General features: G+C 38.1%; 1 protein-coding gene and 1 long non-coding RNA gene across 4 annotated transcripts in view; both read right to left on the bottom strand.

Moving 5' to 3' along the window:
* Positions 1-19444, bottom strand: part of MALT1 (MALT1 paracaspase) — a 127933-nt gene that overhangs the window by 4213 nt on the left and 104276 nt on the right. For all 3 annotated transcript variants that reach the window (XM_038402168.1, XM_038402165.2, XM_038402167.2), the window contains 6 exons: positions 14920-15097; positions 11852-11926; positions 8782-8909; positions 4094-4243; positions 2289-2446; positions 601-726 (listed from right to left, as the gene is read on the bottom strand). In XM_038402168.1, the coding sequence (XP_038258096.1) occupies positions 601-726; positions 2289-2446; positions 4094-4243; positions 8782-8909; positions 11852-11926; positions 14920-15097 (815 nt within the window). The remainder of the gene's footprint in view (positions 1-600; positions 727-2288; positions 2447-4093; positions 4244-8781; positions 8910-11851; positions 11927-14919; positions 15098-19444) is intronic.
* LOC122460141 lies at positions 4622-8317 on the bottom strand. Its single transcript, XR_006281240.1, has 2 exons — positions 7282-8317; positions 4622-5485 (listed from the first exon to the last, which is right to left on the bottom strand). It is a non-coding gene; the product is annotated as an uncharacterized LOC122460141 (long non-coding RNA).

Below are 19444 nucleotides of genomic sequence, written 5' to 3'. Positions count from 1 at the left end.
GGAAAGTAGATACAGTAGATCATATACAGCAGAGATGCTAAAGTCCTGAAAATGCTATAGTCCACTTCTGATCCTTTAACAGCAACATTTAACTATGCAAAGTGAGCGTGCTTTAAAACACGATGGGTTCAAGGGCACAAGTTGGATTGTAAAGAGGTTATTTATAACATTTCCACTTTTTACTAATGACCTCAACTTATGGCTCTGCTTTAAAGCATCACGCTTAGTGAGCAAATAGACATGGAAACATGATATGTACAAGGTGAGGTGATTCCTCCAGAGAAGTCAATCAATCTTCTCAACCTATAGGGCACATTTTCCAGAGCTGTGTTTAAAAGGGACTTGTGGAATAATATGATTTCATATTCTTTGGCTGTCTCTTTGGAACATATTTTCAGTGTGCCAGCTACAGAGCCAAGTCACTGAAGTGTGCTCTTAGCCATTCGCTCTCTAAGCAGCTAGAATAAATGTTTAAATGAGCGAGCATGCTTTGGGCAATTGCTGAAAATATACATATACATATAGAATCCAGCTCTTTTACTGGAGTTGTGAAGCAGCATGATTAACCTGTACTGTATAAACAAATAATGTATTAACCACCTTTAGTTTCTGCAGTGAACTTAGTCTCGTGTAAAGACAGTGTTTCGGAAGATCCTTTGATACTAAATAGCTGCCAGTTTCCTCAGGAGTCCCTTTATTTGCCTCTTTAGGATCTATATCCAAGTCCTGTTGCAAAAAAAAAAAAAAAAAAAAAAAGTGAGAATTAAGTTGTAGGTATAAAAAACGAGTAGAACAATGTGAAAAGGAAAATAAAAAGGAATATTTGGATTTTATGTGAAGTAGCTTAGGATTTGAGTTCAATGTACAACTTGTTTCTACACAATTTATTAAAATTTAAAACAAAAAAAATAGTATTTTTCCTTTTCTTAACTAAAAGATTCTGCATACAAGATTCAATGAATATTATTAGAGAGAGTCACCTAGGCTGCCTAATTCATCATCAGTCACAAGTTGGAGTAGTTATTTGTGTTTCATCTCTTGCCTTCCTAAAATGCAACTCAAGGGGGACTCCTTCCCCATTTCTTACAACTAAAAACAATGTGCAAGTTTCATTTCCCTCCCTTTTCATCTCCTCCTCTCCCTAGTCATAATTGTTCCACTCCAAACCAAGAGTCAAAACTCAGGGTGCTGTCACAAGCAGCTGGACTGCTATGCATTACCACAGCTAATAGTATAAATAAATAGAGCTTTCCTCTTCTAGATTTGAGTATACTAAGGTAGCATTAGAACAATTGATTAGTTTCCCTTAAATGTGTCATTTTCAGAGTACAATTGTTCTAAAGCTGCTATACAATTCGTACGTTTTGATAAATTCAAATTAAAACACTATTTCTTCCAAGATGCCAGGGTGCCCTTGTGCCTCTCTCAGGGAAGTAAAAATAATGAAATAAACAAGTCAAAACAAAAAATGTGGAACCCAATAAGATGCACACTAAACTTTATTACTTAGAATCTTGGCTTTCAACTGCATCCCACTCCCTCACTTTCTGCTGTACTTTGCCTGCTAAGGCCCTGATCTGTCTTTGGATCGATACAGGCAGATACCCAATGCCCATGCAGAGCCATTGATCTCAATGGAGCTCTGATCATGCACTTCTTATTGAAAGATTAAGGCCTTAGAGTGTATTGTCTTCATACTCTTGTAATACCAAGTGGGCTGAACACTTCACAATATAGTATATGGTGCTACTATAGTAACAGCACTGCAGGAGAGAAAGACATTTATTTAATATGTTAATTCACATATACATAATTCTCTTTTCAAACACTATTTAGACAGCACCCTGCTAAGCACTTTGAAGGAATAAGAAAACAAGACTCCTTCCCTAAGGAGTTTATAATTTAAGGTTCCAATCCTGCAATTCACTGCTCTCTAGCTATGGTGACTTCAGTGGGGATCCATGAGAGTAGTAGTGCACCTGTATGAGGTGACTCATAGGACCGTGGCCTAAGTGACTGATCCTTTAAATAAGAACTGCAGGCATTTAGCACCTTGCAGGATCAGGCCTAATTTAGATCTAACAAGTAACAGAAATCAGGATGGGAAGGGAAGGGGAAGAAGAGAGTTTCAACAAGATCATAAGATTTGTTTTATATATGCATCCTGCTTGGTTCAGAATTCAAATTTGAATTTTTTTCCCCAAAGGTGTAGTCTGGCACAAGAGCAGAGGCAGACAACCATTAACTTAAATACAGAGCAATCATGAAACACAAAAAGAAACACTTACAAGTGGGAAGTCTGTTACATACGCTTTGCAAACTAGTATTTCAGCAGGTTTCTTTACTATCCTTGTGTAGATGATCATGACGTTGGAAAATTCAGCTGCGAACCCCAGCTGAATCTGAATGCCACACTTAAAGTCAAGATACATACTTTCTGGAAGTTCTGCAAATAAATATTTTGGATAAACAGGTTTAAAATATTTTCATGAAAGCCTAACATGTGTCTGCCATTGTTTTAGCGATCTAAAACGACATTCTCCTCCCTTCCTATTACTATCATTAAACATTTATATTGTGGTAGTGACTAGAAGAAATCTGATAGGGACCTCATTTGCTAGGTGCTGTAGGAAGAAAACAGTAATTGGCAGACCCTGTGCCAATGAGCTACCTCTTCAACCCCCACCTTACAGGCTCCTTTCCAAATGGGGTGCAACTAGAACATTTTACATGAGTAAGGATATGATTACACAATACTGGTGGAGCTAGATTGGCAGAGTCTTGTAGTACAGATACAGCTTATGCTGACAGAAGGGTTTTTTCTGTCAGTGTAGGAATGCTACCTCCCCAAATCATGTTGATGAAAGTGTCTTCTATTGATATAACTGTGTCTACACTGGAGGGGCTGTTGGCATAGCTACATCAGTCACACACCTGAGTGACACAGTGATGCCGATTTAGTCTCTATACTGAAAGTGCTTGATCCAGTCAAGTTAGCTTGTCTACAAGTAACGTCGTATCACTTCAACTACACCATTATAGTTAAAGCAATACAACCCCCTTAGTATTTACATAGTTATACTGGCATACAGGAAGGGGAATAAACTTTATTTATCTATCAGTTAAAACAAACAAACAAATGAACAACCCTAACTGAAATAGTTATGTCAGTACCGGGGGGGGGGAAGGGGAGGAGGGAAGGGCGGGGGAAGCCTGTTTAGACCAGGCCTAAGTCTTTGGTGGCCCACAAGGCTTTGTGGATATTTTCCTATGCATGGAACAAGGCCAGAAATAAAAAGGAAAAAATGCAGTGCACTGATGAGGAATCTGCACAGTGACTATGAAAAACCCTGAAATCCCTGGTTCCGATATCAGAACCAGCACATTTCTCTATCCTCTTCAGTGATTTATTTTTTTTTTTAAAAAAAAAGGCCCAGGGATGATATATAAGGGAGAAAATTGTAAAGACACAAATAGGAGTTAAGCGCCCAGTTTTATTTGAGCACCTATTCAATCTGTAAAAAGAAAAGGAGTACTTGTGGCACCTTCTAAGGTGCCACAAGTACTCCTTTTCTTTTTGCGAATACAGACTAACACGGCTGCTACTCTGAAACCTATTCAATCTGTAAATTTGTTGAAGTGACAAAGTGATTAGAGAGGAAAGAAAAGCTTATCAGACTACTAATTTTCTGCTCAAATACATTATAGACAATTCAGTACCACATTCAAACCTATCAGGAAAAAAAAAAGAATATTCTTGCTTAAAAAAAGTAAGTCAGGGATAATGTCTGGTATGCTGCTCTTGAAGTTACTTCCTATGAAGTGAATTTAGCATCCCATATTTTTCATAACAATTTCATCCAGAGATAAACCCAAGCAAAAACCTCCAAGATCTGAACAGTCCTCTGAACTCTGTTCCTTGGGCACATTTCTACTCGGTATATTATAGCCAGTGAAAAAAGCTACAGTAAGGACTAGACACTAAGCCCACATATATTTTCAATTGAATTATTTATGCATATCAAGTGAAAAAGAATTAATAATGAAATTAACATCTTGAAAGGGTGATCTTTTGGAAGAGAGTTTACTGTACCATGAGCTTTGGCCCACTGTAAGTTCCGTGCCAGGGACTCTGCAGATGATCCTGTTTGCTGAATGGGATCAGTTAATGCTCTCTTCTCAGATAAACTGCTGCGAATCTCCAAAGCCTGCTTGCCTTTGGTAAGGTGACACTTACCCATATCTAAAGATAAGATGCAAATAGTTTTGCAGGAATCAAAGCTGCTGAAATTATAATTAAAGCAGTTACATCATTGGCATTATGGTTATGACCGCATTCCTATGATGAACTCACTTTCAGGGAGGTTTAGTGATTGGCTATTCAAATTCACTCAAAGCTGAAACGCAGCATGCAAGATGTCTCAGGAGAACAATTTTTTCTGCATCTATTTTCAACATGCCTCCACATTTAAAAAAAAATCTTCAGTATGACCCTGATGCAGCAAGGTACTGAAGAACACGACTAACATTAAGCTTATTCAGTCACATTCTTCAGTGCTTTGCTGAATGAAGGCCTATACATTTAAATGAAACAAACTCTAAGCTCACTTTTTTTCCTCCAGATGGTTTTTTGCTGTGCACAAGATTAAGACCAATAGCTAAAGAGTGATTTGAATTAAAATCAAGGTTTATAAATCATGAATTCATATATCTGGATTATTCAAGTTTGGGATTAAACATTATATATACACATTACTGAACAGTGGTCGATGTATTTTCCTTTGGAATGTAACTTTTGCCATACCTGATCAGAGGCTTGCTATGTAAAAGGGGTCACCAGTATAATAGTTTGAGAACCACTGATCTAGTCCAATATGCTGTTTCCGACAATAATTAATAGCTCTATCATGTTACCTGATCCCACCCTTCACAGGGTCGTGACCCACACATAACCTGGACTTTAACATCATCAAGGAGAAAAGATGTGCCTCATTCTCTTCTCACTTACATGGGTGTGAACCCATTAACGTCAGTATAGTTATTTTAAAATTCCAACGAGCATGAGAAAAGAAACTGACCCTGTATCTTCATTCTGTGCACTGTGTCCACCTTTGTAGCTATGTAAGTGTTAAAATAGTAAGCTGTAGTAATAAAATTTCTGATGTCAGGGAAAGACACTCTATGATAGTGCCTAGTCAGTTGTGAAATGCTGTACATTAAGAAAAGATTCCTTCATATTCCCTCACACAAACTCACACACAGCTGAAATCCTGAAGTTTGTGATTATTTTAAGATTTAATGGCTAAAACTCTTATTTTTCTTGAATAGTAGTCAAGATTTTCTTATAATAGTCCTGTACAAAGCTTGTCATGAAACTTAATAAAAATATTAATACAATGACCTATCATTCTACATTTTCATATCTAGTTAAAACAGAAGATAAGCCAGGTGGGGGAAAAATGCAAGAGAGGCAAGGAAGTAGCAACTGAAAAGTAACTAGAAAAGGAGTACTTGTGGCACCTTAGAGACTAACAAATTTATTAGAGCATAAGCTTTCGTGAGCTACAGCTCACTTCATCGGATGCATTTGGTGGAAAAAACAGAGGAGAGATTTATACACACACACACACACACAGAGAACATGAAACAATGGGTTTATCATACACACTGTAAGGAGAGTGATCACTTAAGATAAGCCATCACCAGCAGCAGGGGGGGGAAAGGAGGAAAACCTTTCATGGTGACAAGCAAGGTAGGCTAATTCCAGCAGTTAACAAGAATATCAGAGGAACAGTGGGGGGTGGGGTGGGAGGGAGAAATACCATGGGGAAATAGTTTTACTTTGTGTAATGACTGGTCTGTCTCCCAAGATCTGTGAGAGTGATGGGTCGTCCTTCAGGATAGGTTGTAGATCCTTGATGATGCGTTGGAGAGGTTTTAGTTGGGGGCTGAAGGTGATGGCTAGTGGCGTTCTGTTGTTTTCTTTGTTGGGCCTGTCCTGTAGTAGGTGACTTCTGGGTACTCTTCTGGCTCTGTCAATCTGTTTCTTCACTTCAGCAGGTGGGTATTGGGAGACAGACCAGTCCTTGCTTACAGACAGCCCCCCAATCTGAAGCAAATACTCACCAGCAACCACACACCACACAACAGAACCACTAACCCAGGAACCTATCCTTGCAACAAAGCCCGTTGCCAACTCTGTCCACATATCTATTCAGGGGATACCATCATAGGGCCTAATCACATCAGCCACACTATCAGAGGCTCGTTCACCTGCGCATCTACCAATGCGATATATGCCATCATGTGCCAGCAATGCCCCTCTGCCATGTACATTGGCCAAACTGGACAGTCTCTACATAAAAGAATGAATGGACACAAATCAGACGTCAAGAATTATAACATTCAAAAACCAGTTGGAGAACACTTCAATCTCTCTGGTCACTCGATCACAGACCTAAGAATGGCTATCCTTCAACAAAAAAGCTTCAAAAACAGACTCCAACGAGAGACTGCTGAATTGGAATTAATTTGCAAACTGGATACAATTAACTTAGGCTTGAATAGAGACTGGGAATGGATGAGTCATTACACAAAGTAAAACTATTTCCCCATGGTATTTCTCCCTCCCACCCCACCCCCCACTGTTCCTCTGATATTCTTAAAAAGAAAAGGAGTACTTGTGGCACCTTAGAGACTAACAAATTTATTAGAGCATAAGCTTTCGTGAGCTACAGCATCCGATGAAGTGAGCTGTAGCTCACGAAAGCTTATGCTCTAATAAATTTGTTAGTCTCTAAGGTGCCACAAGTACTCCTTTTCTTTTTGCGAATACAGACTAACACGGCTGCTACTCTGAAATCTGATATTCTTGTTAACTGCTGGAATTAGCCTACCTTGCTTGTCACCATGAAAGGTTTTCCTCCTTTCCCCCCCCTGCTGCTGGTGATGGCTTATCTTAAGCGATCACTCTCCTTACAGTGTGTATGATAAACCCATTGTTTCATGTTCTCTCTCTCTCTCTGTGTGTGTGTGTGTGTGTGTGTGTGTGTGTGTGTGTGTGTGTGTGTGTGTGTGTGTGTGTGTGTGTGTGTGTGTGTGTGTGTGTGTGTGTGTGTGTGTGTATAAAGCTCTCCTCTGTTTTTTCCACCAAATGCATCCGATGAAGTGAGCTGTAGCTCACGAAAGCTTATGCTCTAATAAATTTGTTAGTCTCTAAGGTGCCACAAGTACTCCTTTTCTTTTTGCGAATACAGACTAACACGGCTGCTACTCTGAAACCTGAAAAGTAACTGTCATCCATGGATCCAAACTCTAGTCAAATGGGTAAGTCATACCTCAATTGGTGGTGGCAAAATTGTTAATCATGCAGCACATGTGCACTGTATGTTTTTCTGCTGCAGCTAGTCCCACAATCATCATATTTTCCTTTTTCTCCCTACAGCACTGGCATGTTAAAACTGAATTGTTTTAACTTTTGTAACACATTTTCTACAGTCTGTCTTGTCAACAGCAAACCAATTTGGTTGCATATTTGATATCTGGTTTGGACTTTTCTGATTTATGAATCCGTATCAGATACGCACACTGAGCCAAATTCTGTCTTCACTTACAACCCTGTATCCTGACTGAGTGGAATACACAGGTATAATTGAGAGCAAAATGACAAAATCTCTCAACTAAGACATTTTCTTCAGCACTCTTCAGCCAGGCAATACTCCCATCAACAACACAGGGAGTTCTGCCTGAGTGACAAATGATTAAAAGGGTCCTCCATTGAAGTCTAGTCAGTAAATAATGGTTATCTCAACAGATGTGGTATTAATACTGCACAGAATGTGGTATTAATACTTCCACAGAATTCAAGCCTAATTAATCTGTCTCCAGACGAGTCAATTGGGCTAGTAGTCACATCCAGAGATCACATGACAAAGGAGAGTGATTTTCGTGACCATATAATCATCTGTAAACTCTCATGAGAGTTGCATACTCACAGAAATTTCGAATAAGAAGTATGAACATCATATTATAGTGGCTCATCAATAGCAGGGCTATTATAGTAAGGGGTGCTTCTGAAATGCTTCCAAGATAAACATACATATATATATATATATATGCCAATTCTGTCTCACTTGAAATAGTAAATGAAAATGAAAGCACTTTTTCTTGCATATTAAACCCTAGCCATGTTCAGAAATATTAGATATTAAACATACTTTTTCCTTCATGCACTGAAGATTTTCCCATATGGAAAGCCTTAATCATGCTTCAATACCAAGTTTTTGAAGCAACAAATGAAATACAAATCCCATCATACAACAAAAAGAAAAGGAGTACTTGTGGCACCTTAGAGACTAACAAATTTATTTGAGCATAAGCTTTCGTGAGCTACAGCTCACTTCATCAGATGAAAGCTTATGCTCAAATAAATTTGTTAGTCTCTAAGGTGCCACAAGTACTCCTTTTCTTTTTGCGAATACCAACTAACATGGCTGCTACTCTGAAACCTATCATACAACAAAGTACATTTGAGTGTATAGCACCCTGCATCCTACAGGAGCTCATATCAGTTTACAGAAAGGGGTCTTTATTAAGATGTTTCAGTTTTTACACAAGAGGTAGCTGCATTTTGATTGTGGATTTACACAGTGCAGTAATAAGAATTTAGAGAAGGAAGTGAAGAACACTCTGTGTAGAAGAGGAGTTTTAGATAAGAAAATAAAGGATTCTTTTTTTTGTAAGCTGGGAGCTAAGGGAAGTTAAAATGTAGGTTGCTTTCACCTTCTGCAACTTCATCAAGTAGCACAGTAATCTTCTTGTCCTCTAACATGCGTTCCTTCAAGAACTTCATGAAAATCCCATTGGCTAACCCAGAGTGCTGAATTTCAAAAGCTTCTGCTCCTTGGCATCTTTAAAGTGTAATAAATAATAAATATACGAGCAAAAAAGAGAGAGATAATGATAATTAGTAATATTTGACAAGATGTATGAATGTGAGAAGAATGCTGCATGAATAAGGAACTGCTGTATGAAGACTAAGTTGTATTTAGAACCTAGTCAATCTGGTCTTCACAGAAATGCAATATACCTTTACAAACAATTCATTTGTGGAGCGTTCATATTTACTACCAAATCACAGAAATGAGGCAAGTATTATTACTCCTTGAACAAATTGCAGTGCCTGAAAAATGAGCCGGTACAAATTCCATTAATACCTTCTAGTTTGGTAAAACTCTTGACCACTTACCAGCTGAATGCTTTTGCATTTGCCATATTAAATCCACAATAGTAGGGTGCTGTCCTGAAACTGCTAATCTAAACTTTATACAACCACTTCAAAATACTGCAATTTCAGAATTAGCTTTGTTCTTTGCAACCCACAGGAAGAAGAGCTTGCAACCATTCTAAGTGCTGTAGCTCAGATAACGAAACCCATTTATTTTATTGTAAAACATATATGTAAATTTAAATTTGTTCTGACACTCAGTAAAAGTTAAACTGCACAGTTTGTACTTCACTGACCCCTCAGACACTGGAGTTGTAGTCTTTGTATTAAGATGGCAGTGATATGGGTAAAGCCACCAATTCCTTTGGGTTTCTGTTGCTCCACTATCTTGAAATAAAAAAAAAGGAGTACTTGTGGCATCTTAGAGACTAACAAATTTATTAGAGCATAAGCTTTATGAAGTGAGCTGTAGCTCACGAAAGCTTATGCTCTAATAAATTTGTTAGTCTCTAAGGTGCCACAAGTACTCCTTTTCTTTTTACGGATACAGACTAACACAGCTGCTACTCTGAAACCTACCTTGAAATGTACATCTTCATAAAGTAAGTTTATACAATACAAAAAAGTTCTGAATCCATGTGAGGAACAGATTGGGTAATGTAATATCTTGGGCCCTACCAACTCACAGCCATGAAAAAGGCATTACAGACTGTGAAATCTGGTCTCCCCCCTACGCCTGTGAAATCTGGTCTTTTGTGTGCTTTTACCCTATACTACACAGATTTCACAGTAGACACCAAGGTTATTTTAAGGGGCGGTAGCAATATTGCCACCCTTACTTCTGTGCTGCCTTCAGGTCCGGACAGCTGGAGAGTGGTGGCTGTTAAACAGGCAGGCCAGCTCTGAAGGCAGTGCCCCACCAGCAGCAGCGCAGAAGTAAGGGTGGCAATACCATACAATGCCATCCTTGCTTCTGTGCTGCTACTGCTGGCAGTGGCTTTGCCTTCAGAGCTGGGCTCCCAGCCAGCAGCCACCACTCTTCAGCTGCCCAGCTCTGAAGACAGTGCTACCGCCCGCGGCAGTGCAAAAGTAAGGGTAGCAGTACTGCAACACCCCCCCTACAATGACCTTGCGACCTCCCCAACTTCTTTATGGGTCATGACCCCTAAAATTACAACACAGTGAAATTTCAGATTTAATTACCTGAAATAATGAAATTTACAATTTTTAAAAATTTTATGACCGTGAAATTGACCAAAATGGACCATGAATTTGGTAGATCCCTAGTAATATCTCTAACTGAAACAAGCTTTTGAGCTCTACAGAGATCAGCAGAAGTTGGTCCAATAAAAGATATTATCTCGCCCACTGTGTCTCTCATATGTCCTGGTACCAAAATGGCTACAGTAAGAAATGACACATATGTCATAGTTCCGGGCAACTACATCTATATTACCTTCTATAGTCCAGCAAGGGCCCTCATTCCCAGCTTCAGGCTCCCCTGGCTGTCTCCTCTCTTGGGTGGAGACATGCATCTTTTGTGGTTACAAGTTCATAACAGCCTTAGCTCAAACCTAGCACCCTCATGAAAAGTTTATTCCATCCCTCATATAGTTGAGGGGGTCTTTGAGCTAGAGTTTCCAGGAACAGGCAAACAGTAGACAGTGGGTTTTTCCCCTAGGGCGTGGCTCCAAAAGGTCACCCTGTATTTCCTAGAAAACCCACTTCTCATGTGTTGTCCCAAATAGTTCTTTGAAGTTCCTAGCATTTAAATGTGTCATGTCCCTAGAAAAATTACATAAAATCCTACAACTCAAACAATCGCATTTTTAACACAATGACTCCACAGGCATTAAACCTAATTAAATAAAATTCATATTCAGGATACTGTAGGAAACTGTTATCTGTCATAAAACATATTTCAATTATTATGGGCATATGGAGTAAAATGTTCTGTTTCTCCATAGTTTTTAATACCAAACTAATGTTTATTCAAAATGAGCTGGAGCATCCCTGAAATTGACTATTAAAATAATTGCAGGTAAGTCATTCAGCAGGTTAGGGAGATAAGCTGTAGCATCTACTGCTTTTGAGGGCAGTAGCTCACATTTGAATGGGGAACAGCAAATAAACCTATTCAAATGTACATTTGATATGTCTACACTTAAAATGCTATTGCTGCACCTGAGCTGCTATAGCACTTCAGTGTAGATACACACTATAGCAACAGGAGGGGTTCTCCCATTTCTGGAGTTAATCCACCTCCCCAAGAGACATTAGCTAGACTGACAGAAGAATTTGTCCTTTGACCTATCAACGTCTAACCGTAGGTTAGGTTGGCTTAACAACAGTCACTCCGGGGGTGTGGATTTTTCACCCCCCTGAGCGATGCACTTGGGTCAATCTGACCATAGCCAGTACATCTCTAAAATATCAAGACAGAATTAAGGGCAATTTTAATCATTCATGTAAATAGCCCAGGGATAGCATAGGAACATATATTAGAGATGAGTTACTGGTGCTCTTACACTACTGAATGGACTATTTTTTTAAAAAGTCAACTAAATGACCACAGTGGTCCCTTCTGGCCTTGAAATCTGATGGGGTTGGAGGAAGTTTCCTTACGTTGCATATCCAAAAACGATATTAGCTGTAACCTTCAGGGCATCCAAGATCAGAATGGTATCATCATATTCATTTCTATAACAAACGGAAACGAAAGTTTAGAACGTGAATCTGACAACCCAATCATGCAAGTGTTACAGTGTATGTCATAGAAAACAGATAATTTTTCTTTCTTTCTTAAATCAGGAATGAATCCACTGATGGTAAACAGAATTAGCTGCATCAACATTTTCATGAAAACAATAGAGAGAGAGCCAAATATTATTCATTGACTAGATGAGGGCACCTCATATTAACTGCTGTTGAATTTGGCCACAGTCCTAGCCAGAAGTCTTTGAAACCACTGAAACCTGCCAGTCATTTTAGGCTAATGGAAACTTGATGGGTTTTCCTTTCAAAATGCAACATGAGCAAGGTTGAAATGTGAAAATCTGCCATATTTCTTATAGACATTTTTGTTTCGGCCAGTAGAATGTGATGTTTAATTGGGTTATTAATGTTGCATTAGCAATGAAGTTCACAGGCTCTGGAAACACTGTAGTGGTCTTGAGGAATAATCTCTCTGGTAATAAGTCACCAGGACTAGATGATATTGTTCGCTCAAGAGTTCTGAAGGCACTCAAATGTGAAACTGCAGATCTACTAACCATGGTATGTAACCAGATGACTAGAGGACAGCTAAGTAACACCAATTTTTGAAAAAGGCTCCAGAGGTGATCCTGGCAGTTACAGGCCAGTAAACCTAACTTTAGTACCCGACAAATTGGTTGAAATTAAAGAACAGAATCATCAAACACACAGATAAATCCAATATGTTGGGGAAGAATCAACATAGCCTTTGTAAAGAGAAATCATGCCTTACCAACCTATTAGAATTCTTTGAGGGTGTCAGCAAAAGTGTGGACGAGAGTGATCCAGTGGCTGTGGTGTAGGACTTTTTCTGAAAGCCTTTGACAAGGTTCCTCACCAAAGGCTCTTAAGCAAACTGTGCAGTAATGGGATAAAAGGTAACTTGTTTCCTATCTTTTAACCCACAGTGGAAATAAAGAGTCACTTTTCACAACGGAGAAAGGTAAATAGCCAGGTCCACCCAGGATACATACTGGGACTGTTGCTGTTCACCATATTCATAAATGAACTGGAAATGGGGGTAAATAGTGATGTGGAAAAGTTTGCAGATGATACAAAATTACTCAAGATAGTTAAGTCCAAAGCAAACTTTGTCACCTAACTGTTTCACAAAATTGGGTGACTGGGCAGCAAAGAGGCAGATGAAATTCAATGTTGATAAACAGTAATGTATATTGGAAAACATAATCCCAACTATACATATGAAATGATGCGATCTAAATGAGCTGTTACCACTCAAAAAAGATCTCCAAGTCTTCATGGATAGATCTCTGAAAACATCAGCTCAATGTGCATTGTCAATCCAAAAAAAAAAAAAAAAGCAGCTAACAGAATGTTAGGAACTATTAGGAAAGGGATCGATGAGACAGAAAATATCTTGCCACTGTGTAAATACATGGTACACCCACACCTTGAATACCGTGTGCGCTTCTGGTCATCCCATCTCAACAAAGAGATAATAGAACTGAAAGAGGTACAGAGTAAGGCAACAAAAATTATCGGGGTATGAAACAGCTTCCATATGAGGAGATATTAAAAAGAATTGAACTGTTCAGAGTAGAAAAGAGATGACTAAGGAATGGAATATGTTAGAGGTCTATAAAATCATGAATGGTATGGAGAAATTGAATAAGGAAATGTTATTTACCCCTTCATGTAACACAAGAACAGTGGTTACTCAATGACAACAACAGGCAACAGGTTTAAATCTAACATAATGAACTACTTCATCATGCAATGCAGAGGCAACCATCCTAGTCACTGCCAGGGGATGTTGTGAAGGACAAAAGTATAACTGGGTTGAAAAAAATATTAGATAAGTTCATGGAGGATAGGTTCATCAATAGCTACTAGCCAAGATGGTCACGGATACAATCCCATGTTCTGGGTGTCCCTAAATCTTTGACTGCCAGAAGCTGGGACCTGACGACAGGCAATGCATCATTGAAAATTTGCCCTATTCTGTACATTTTTTCTGAAGCATCTGGCACTGGGCACTTTTGGAAGAGAGGATACTGGGCTATATGGACCACTGGCCTAACCCCATACAGCCATTCTTATGTCCTTAATAAGAGTCCTCTGGGGGCTGACTGAAGAGAGGACTTCAAATGGAAGCTGAATTAGGTACAGGGTTTATTATTATTTTAATGTGGAGAAAGTCAACTAAGTTTCTTTACATTAAAATAAATCTGCTAAAGCTTTCCATTTTTTAAACTTGTATATATAAAACTATTTTTCAGGAGGCAGGAGAAAGCATCATCCATTATCACTGGTATACAAGAAGTCAACAAAAATCTATTTGTCTTCAAAAATGTCAGAAATGAAGGACTTTGCAACCGTTCCATATCAAAGGTTTCAGCCACAGCAGTCTTATGATGCAGTAGATGCAGCAATCTCTGCTGACTTAAAACTCTTATCAGTTTTATCTAGCTAGTTTGATGCTTTAGTACATTTCTCTTTAACCTGTTGAGCGGATAGGTTGCATTTGTATGCAAAAATACATAATAAGCTGAATTATCATCTTCATGTTTTCACATCTTTGGAGCAGTCTCTAAGATCTCTCAGAACCCACTGGAGCTAGAAATTCTCTCCAACCTCCATCCACCTAAGTACTTACAAAAACATTTATAGCATGAAGTTCCACATGTGGTTCTAGCTTCCTCCCTATTTCCTGGAAGCAGCTGACTATTTGGTTTTGGTTTGTTTTTTTTTGGTTGCCTGGTTTTTGTTTGTTTGTTTTTTAAAGTATGCTCCCCCTTCTCCAGTTGTAATTTGCTGTTGCTGTGTGAAAGCTAAAGAAAATAAAAGAATTTCACACTTTGTGTCTGAAAGTAATGAGATATGTGGTCACCCTCGCCTTCCTCACCCTCCCATGAAAAGGAAACTGATTAATCCACAGTTACAATTTACAGTAAGCATTTCAAGACTAGAAATCCTACCTTTTTCTACACATATCCAGTAAAAACACATTGAGCCCAGTCTCTTTTTCCTGCATCAGTTTGAGTATATTCTGCACGCACAAACAGTTTGCAGACCGATAGGGATTTGGGGCATCAATCGGAACCATGAAACTGTTCCCATAGTTTTCATAGCCATGGCCAGCATAATATAATAAACCTGAAAGGAAAAAGCAGAAATGATTATATGGTATATGCACACATTGGAAAGCCACCACTGACTGCACTGGGGCCAGAATTTTACCCATTACATCTACAGGATGTGTTTGGGAGAAATTAAACTTTTTTGCTATTCCAGGTAGAGTTTTCAATTAATATCATCAATGATTGGGCAGAATAAAAATAGACAATTATTGACCCTACTATGTGCAAACATAACATGAAGAGTTTGGGTAAGTAAAATTGCTTTAACACAAGATAGTAGGTACTTTAGATTAACAATGTACTAGGGAAATATGGTCTAGATGAAATTACTATAAAGAGGATGTACGTTTGGTTTAAAAACAATACTTGAAGAGTACAGTAGAACCTCAGAGGTACAAACACTTAGGGAACGAAGGTTGTTCTTAACTCTGAAATGTTCATAACTCTGAACAAAACATTATGATTGTTCTTTCAAAAGTTTACAACAGAACATTGGCTTAATACAGCTTTGAAACTTCTCTGCAGAAGAAAAATGCTGCTTTTAATCATCTTAATTTAAATGAAACAAGAACAGAAACAGTTTCCTTACCTTATCAAGTCTTTTTTTTTTTAAACTTTCCCATTTTTTTAAATAGTTTATGTTTAACACAGCACTGTACCATACAGTATTTGCTTCTTTTTTTTTTTTTTAAAGTCTCTGCTGCCTGATCGTGTACTTCCAGTTCCAAGTGAGGCTTGTGGTTGATTGGTCAGTTTGTAACTGAGGTTCTACTGTAGTTATCAATGATTCACTGTCAAACTGGGAGGGTATATCTAGTAAAGTACCAGAGGGGGTCAGTCCTGTGTCAGATACTATTCAATATTTACATTAATGATTTGGGCAATGGAGTGGAGAATATATTTAGAAAATATGCAGACACCAAACTGGGAGGGGTCATAAGCATTTTGGAGGACAGGATTAGAATTCAAAATGACCGTGACAAATTAGAGAACTGCTCTGAAATCAACAAAATGAAATTCAATAAAGACAAGTGTAAATTACTACAAGTAGAAAGGAAAAAAAAATCAAATACACAACTACAAAATGGGGAATAACTGGCTAGTTCACAGTACTGGTGAAAAAGATCTAGGGGTTCTCATGGTTCACAAATTGAATATGCATGAACAATATATGATTCAGCTGTGAAAAAGCTTCATATCATTCTGGTGTGAATATTAACAGATCGTTGTATACAAGATCTGGGAGGTAAGTGTCCCGCTCCACTCGGCACTGGTGCCTCAGCTGGAGTACTGCATCCAATTGTGCGTGCCACACTTTTGAAAGATGTAGACAAATTGAATTGTGTCTAGAGGAGAGCAACAGAAATGGTAAAAGGTTTAAAAAACCTGATCTATGAGAAAAGATTAAAAACAGAGCATGTTAAGTCTTGAGAAAAGACAACTAAGTGATAGCCTTCAAATATGTCAAGGGCTTGTTTAAAGAGGACTATGATCTATTGTTCTCCATGTCCATGAAAGATTGGAGGAGAAGTACTTGGCTTAATATGCAGCAAGAGAAATTTAGGTTATATATCAAGAAAAGCTTTCTAACTATAAGGTTAGTTAAGGTCTGGAATAGGCTTCCAAAGGAGGCTGTGGAAGGACATATATTAGAGGTTTTTGAGAACAGGTTGGACAAATATCTCTCAGGGATGATCTAGGTTTACTTGGTCCTGCCTCAACGCAGGGGACTGGACTTGATGACTCTAAAGGTCCCTTCCAGCGCTATATTTCTATGATTTTGTCATATAAACAAGATGCCCTTGAAGTCTGAATATAAATATTTGTAAAAATCCATTTAGCAACTAGAATTATGGTCTGTTATGGGAGTATAGTGCATAATCGATACCAGGGGTTCTCAAACTTCATTGCACCACAACCCCCTGCTGACAACAAAAATTACTACAAGGGACCAAAGACTGAGCCCACCGGAGCCGCCGGCGACAGGGTGTGTGTGTGCGCGCGCATGTGTAAGCTGAAGCTCAAGGGCTGCAGCCCCTGGCAGGGGCCCTTTAACCTGAGCCCCTCCACCCAGGGCTGGAGCTCTCAGGCTTCAGCTTAGGCCCCAGGTGGTGGGACTCAGGCTTCAGCCTCAGACCCCAGCAAGTCTAACAGCAGCCCTGGCGATCCCATTAAAACAGGGTCCCGAACCACAGTTTGAGAATCACTGATTTATACAAAGGGTTAAATTGTGCATAGATGAGTTAGCAGCTGTACTAACTTGTATAATCAGCTCCTGCACATGCACACCTGCATATCTGTGAGTAAGTTCAGATTTCATATTAGACTGAAAGGAATAATATTGAATTATATAGCTACAAGTTAAAAACATATTTAACGTTAAAGGGATACTGTCAACTTAAAAAGATACACTTGTCTGAAAACTTTCCCCCACTACTATCATGAGTAACCAAAATTAACTAAACAATTAGAGAAAATATATTTCTATTTTTCCATCTTGCTTACTCTTTATATTTGGCATTACTTTGTGTATCATCAGTTTCATTGTTTCCCCCATATAGCCAGCTTCTCCATTTGTATTTGTGAGGCTTTTTTACAGCAATAGGAGAGAGAGATGTTTTGAAGTTTAGAAAAATGCAATTGTTACATCATAAAAACTGGGAGGACACAGGACTAGGTATCTATTATTAAACTACTTTAACTCTTTTTAAAATAGATCTGGTCTCTAAGTCTGTTTACAGGTTCAGAATTCATGACTGCTATGTGTGTGTGTCTGCTGGATAATTAAGAAAAAAATTTTTTTTTCAAGTTAAATTCTTACTAGACTGATTAGGATAACACTTTAAAATATTTTTTTAATCAAATCTGTAATAAATGTTCACTTATAGTACTTTAAGTCTTCAAAATATTCTATAAACATTTTACAGAGAAAATTTTACTACAGTTAAGTATTTTCTTACTGCAAAAGGTTAACTTTAGCCTATACCTTAGATTTAGCCTATTATGAACAGAAATACTTGATATCTTGCCTTGATAAGACAACCAGTTAAATCAAATAAAACTATCTAATCTCAGTATCAAAAACAAAAATTATGACAGTGAATATGATTTCTGCCTCTTGTAAATTTGTGGTGTATTAGTTGTTTATGGTATATTAGTTGTTCTTTATATAACTCATGGTCACAGGCTTATATAATGTTGGAATTTTCCCACTGCCTCTTCCCGATATTTCCTTAACATATCTATTGCAGGATCTGGTTTTAAAAGAAACGTTAGTCAGCAATACACTCTAGTTGCCAAGCCAGATCCTGAGTTGGTGAAAGTTATTATAAGTCAATTGAGGTCAGTGGAGTTATGACAATATATGCCGGCTATGGATCTTCCTCATAGGCCGTATGACTGCGGCTCTATACAAATAAAATAAATGAATGGAATTATGAAGCACCCATCATCATAAAATTTCACATTCTGAGTGCTCAAAATAGAGTAGGTGCATTTAAAACACTGAAATCACCTATATCAAAGTCAGCTTTTATATTCAGAAAGCTAGATTTACATTTTAGTTATTGCAATAAAAGAAAAGCAACTTCAACTCAATTACAGTCCTTTCTGTTTCAGAAATACCATGAGATTGACATAGCACTTCTAAGCTAAACCAACAATTTCAATTATTTATAAGCTTCCAAGTCACATAGAGACCTTTAAAGTTGCTACATGTAATGAGTACAGCTCACAACCCAATGGAAAACTGTAAACCTAGATTCAGAGTAAAGATAAGTGGACAGAAAGCAAATACAAGGCAAGTGAGAGCCCAAAAATTGTTTAAACGACACTTGAATTGTGATGCCTTTCAAACCTGGCAGAAGCTCAGAGACTTAAATTAGCATCACTTGATTAAAAAGGTACAATTTTAAAGTGTTTACAATTGATATAACATCTAGTTAAAACAATTTGCAGTATAAACTAAATTAACAGTAAGACAATTATAAGATTCCTGTGGTTACAGCTGATTGGTGAGTTTTGAGAAGTTAGAAAATGTGAGTGCCAAGCATCCCCTTAATCGGCATTTTGCTCATGATCCTAAAGGACTTCATTCAAAGCTTACTGTATTCAAAAGGGATCCTTTAAAATGTTTTGGATCTAACCCTAAATTAGTAAAACTTTTTATTTATACAGGTCTAAATATGCAATAATGTACCTAGATAACCACTCACCACAGACCAGGAAATAACAACCACTGAAGTATTAGTTAAAAAAGCCCATGTGTCTAATGAACAGAGTCAAACCCCTTAAAAAAAAATGTTGCCCCAGATTTTTCTGCCCTATTGTGTCAACCTAGTACCACTGTTATAGTGGCCTCATC

The sequence above is a fragment of the Dermochelys coriacea genome, chromosome 5, assembly GCF_009764565.3.
Source record: "Dermochelys coriacea isolate rDerCor1 chromosome 5, rDerCor1.pri.v4, whole genome shotgun sequence".
In the NCBI taxonomy this organism is placed as follows: Eukaryota; Metazoa; Chordata; order Testudines; family Dermochelyidae; genus Dermochelys; species Dermochelys coriacea.
The sequence above is the reverse complement of the archived record's forward strand: the minus strand, read 5'-3'. Positions and strand labels throughout refer to the sequence as shown.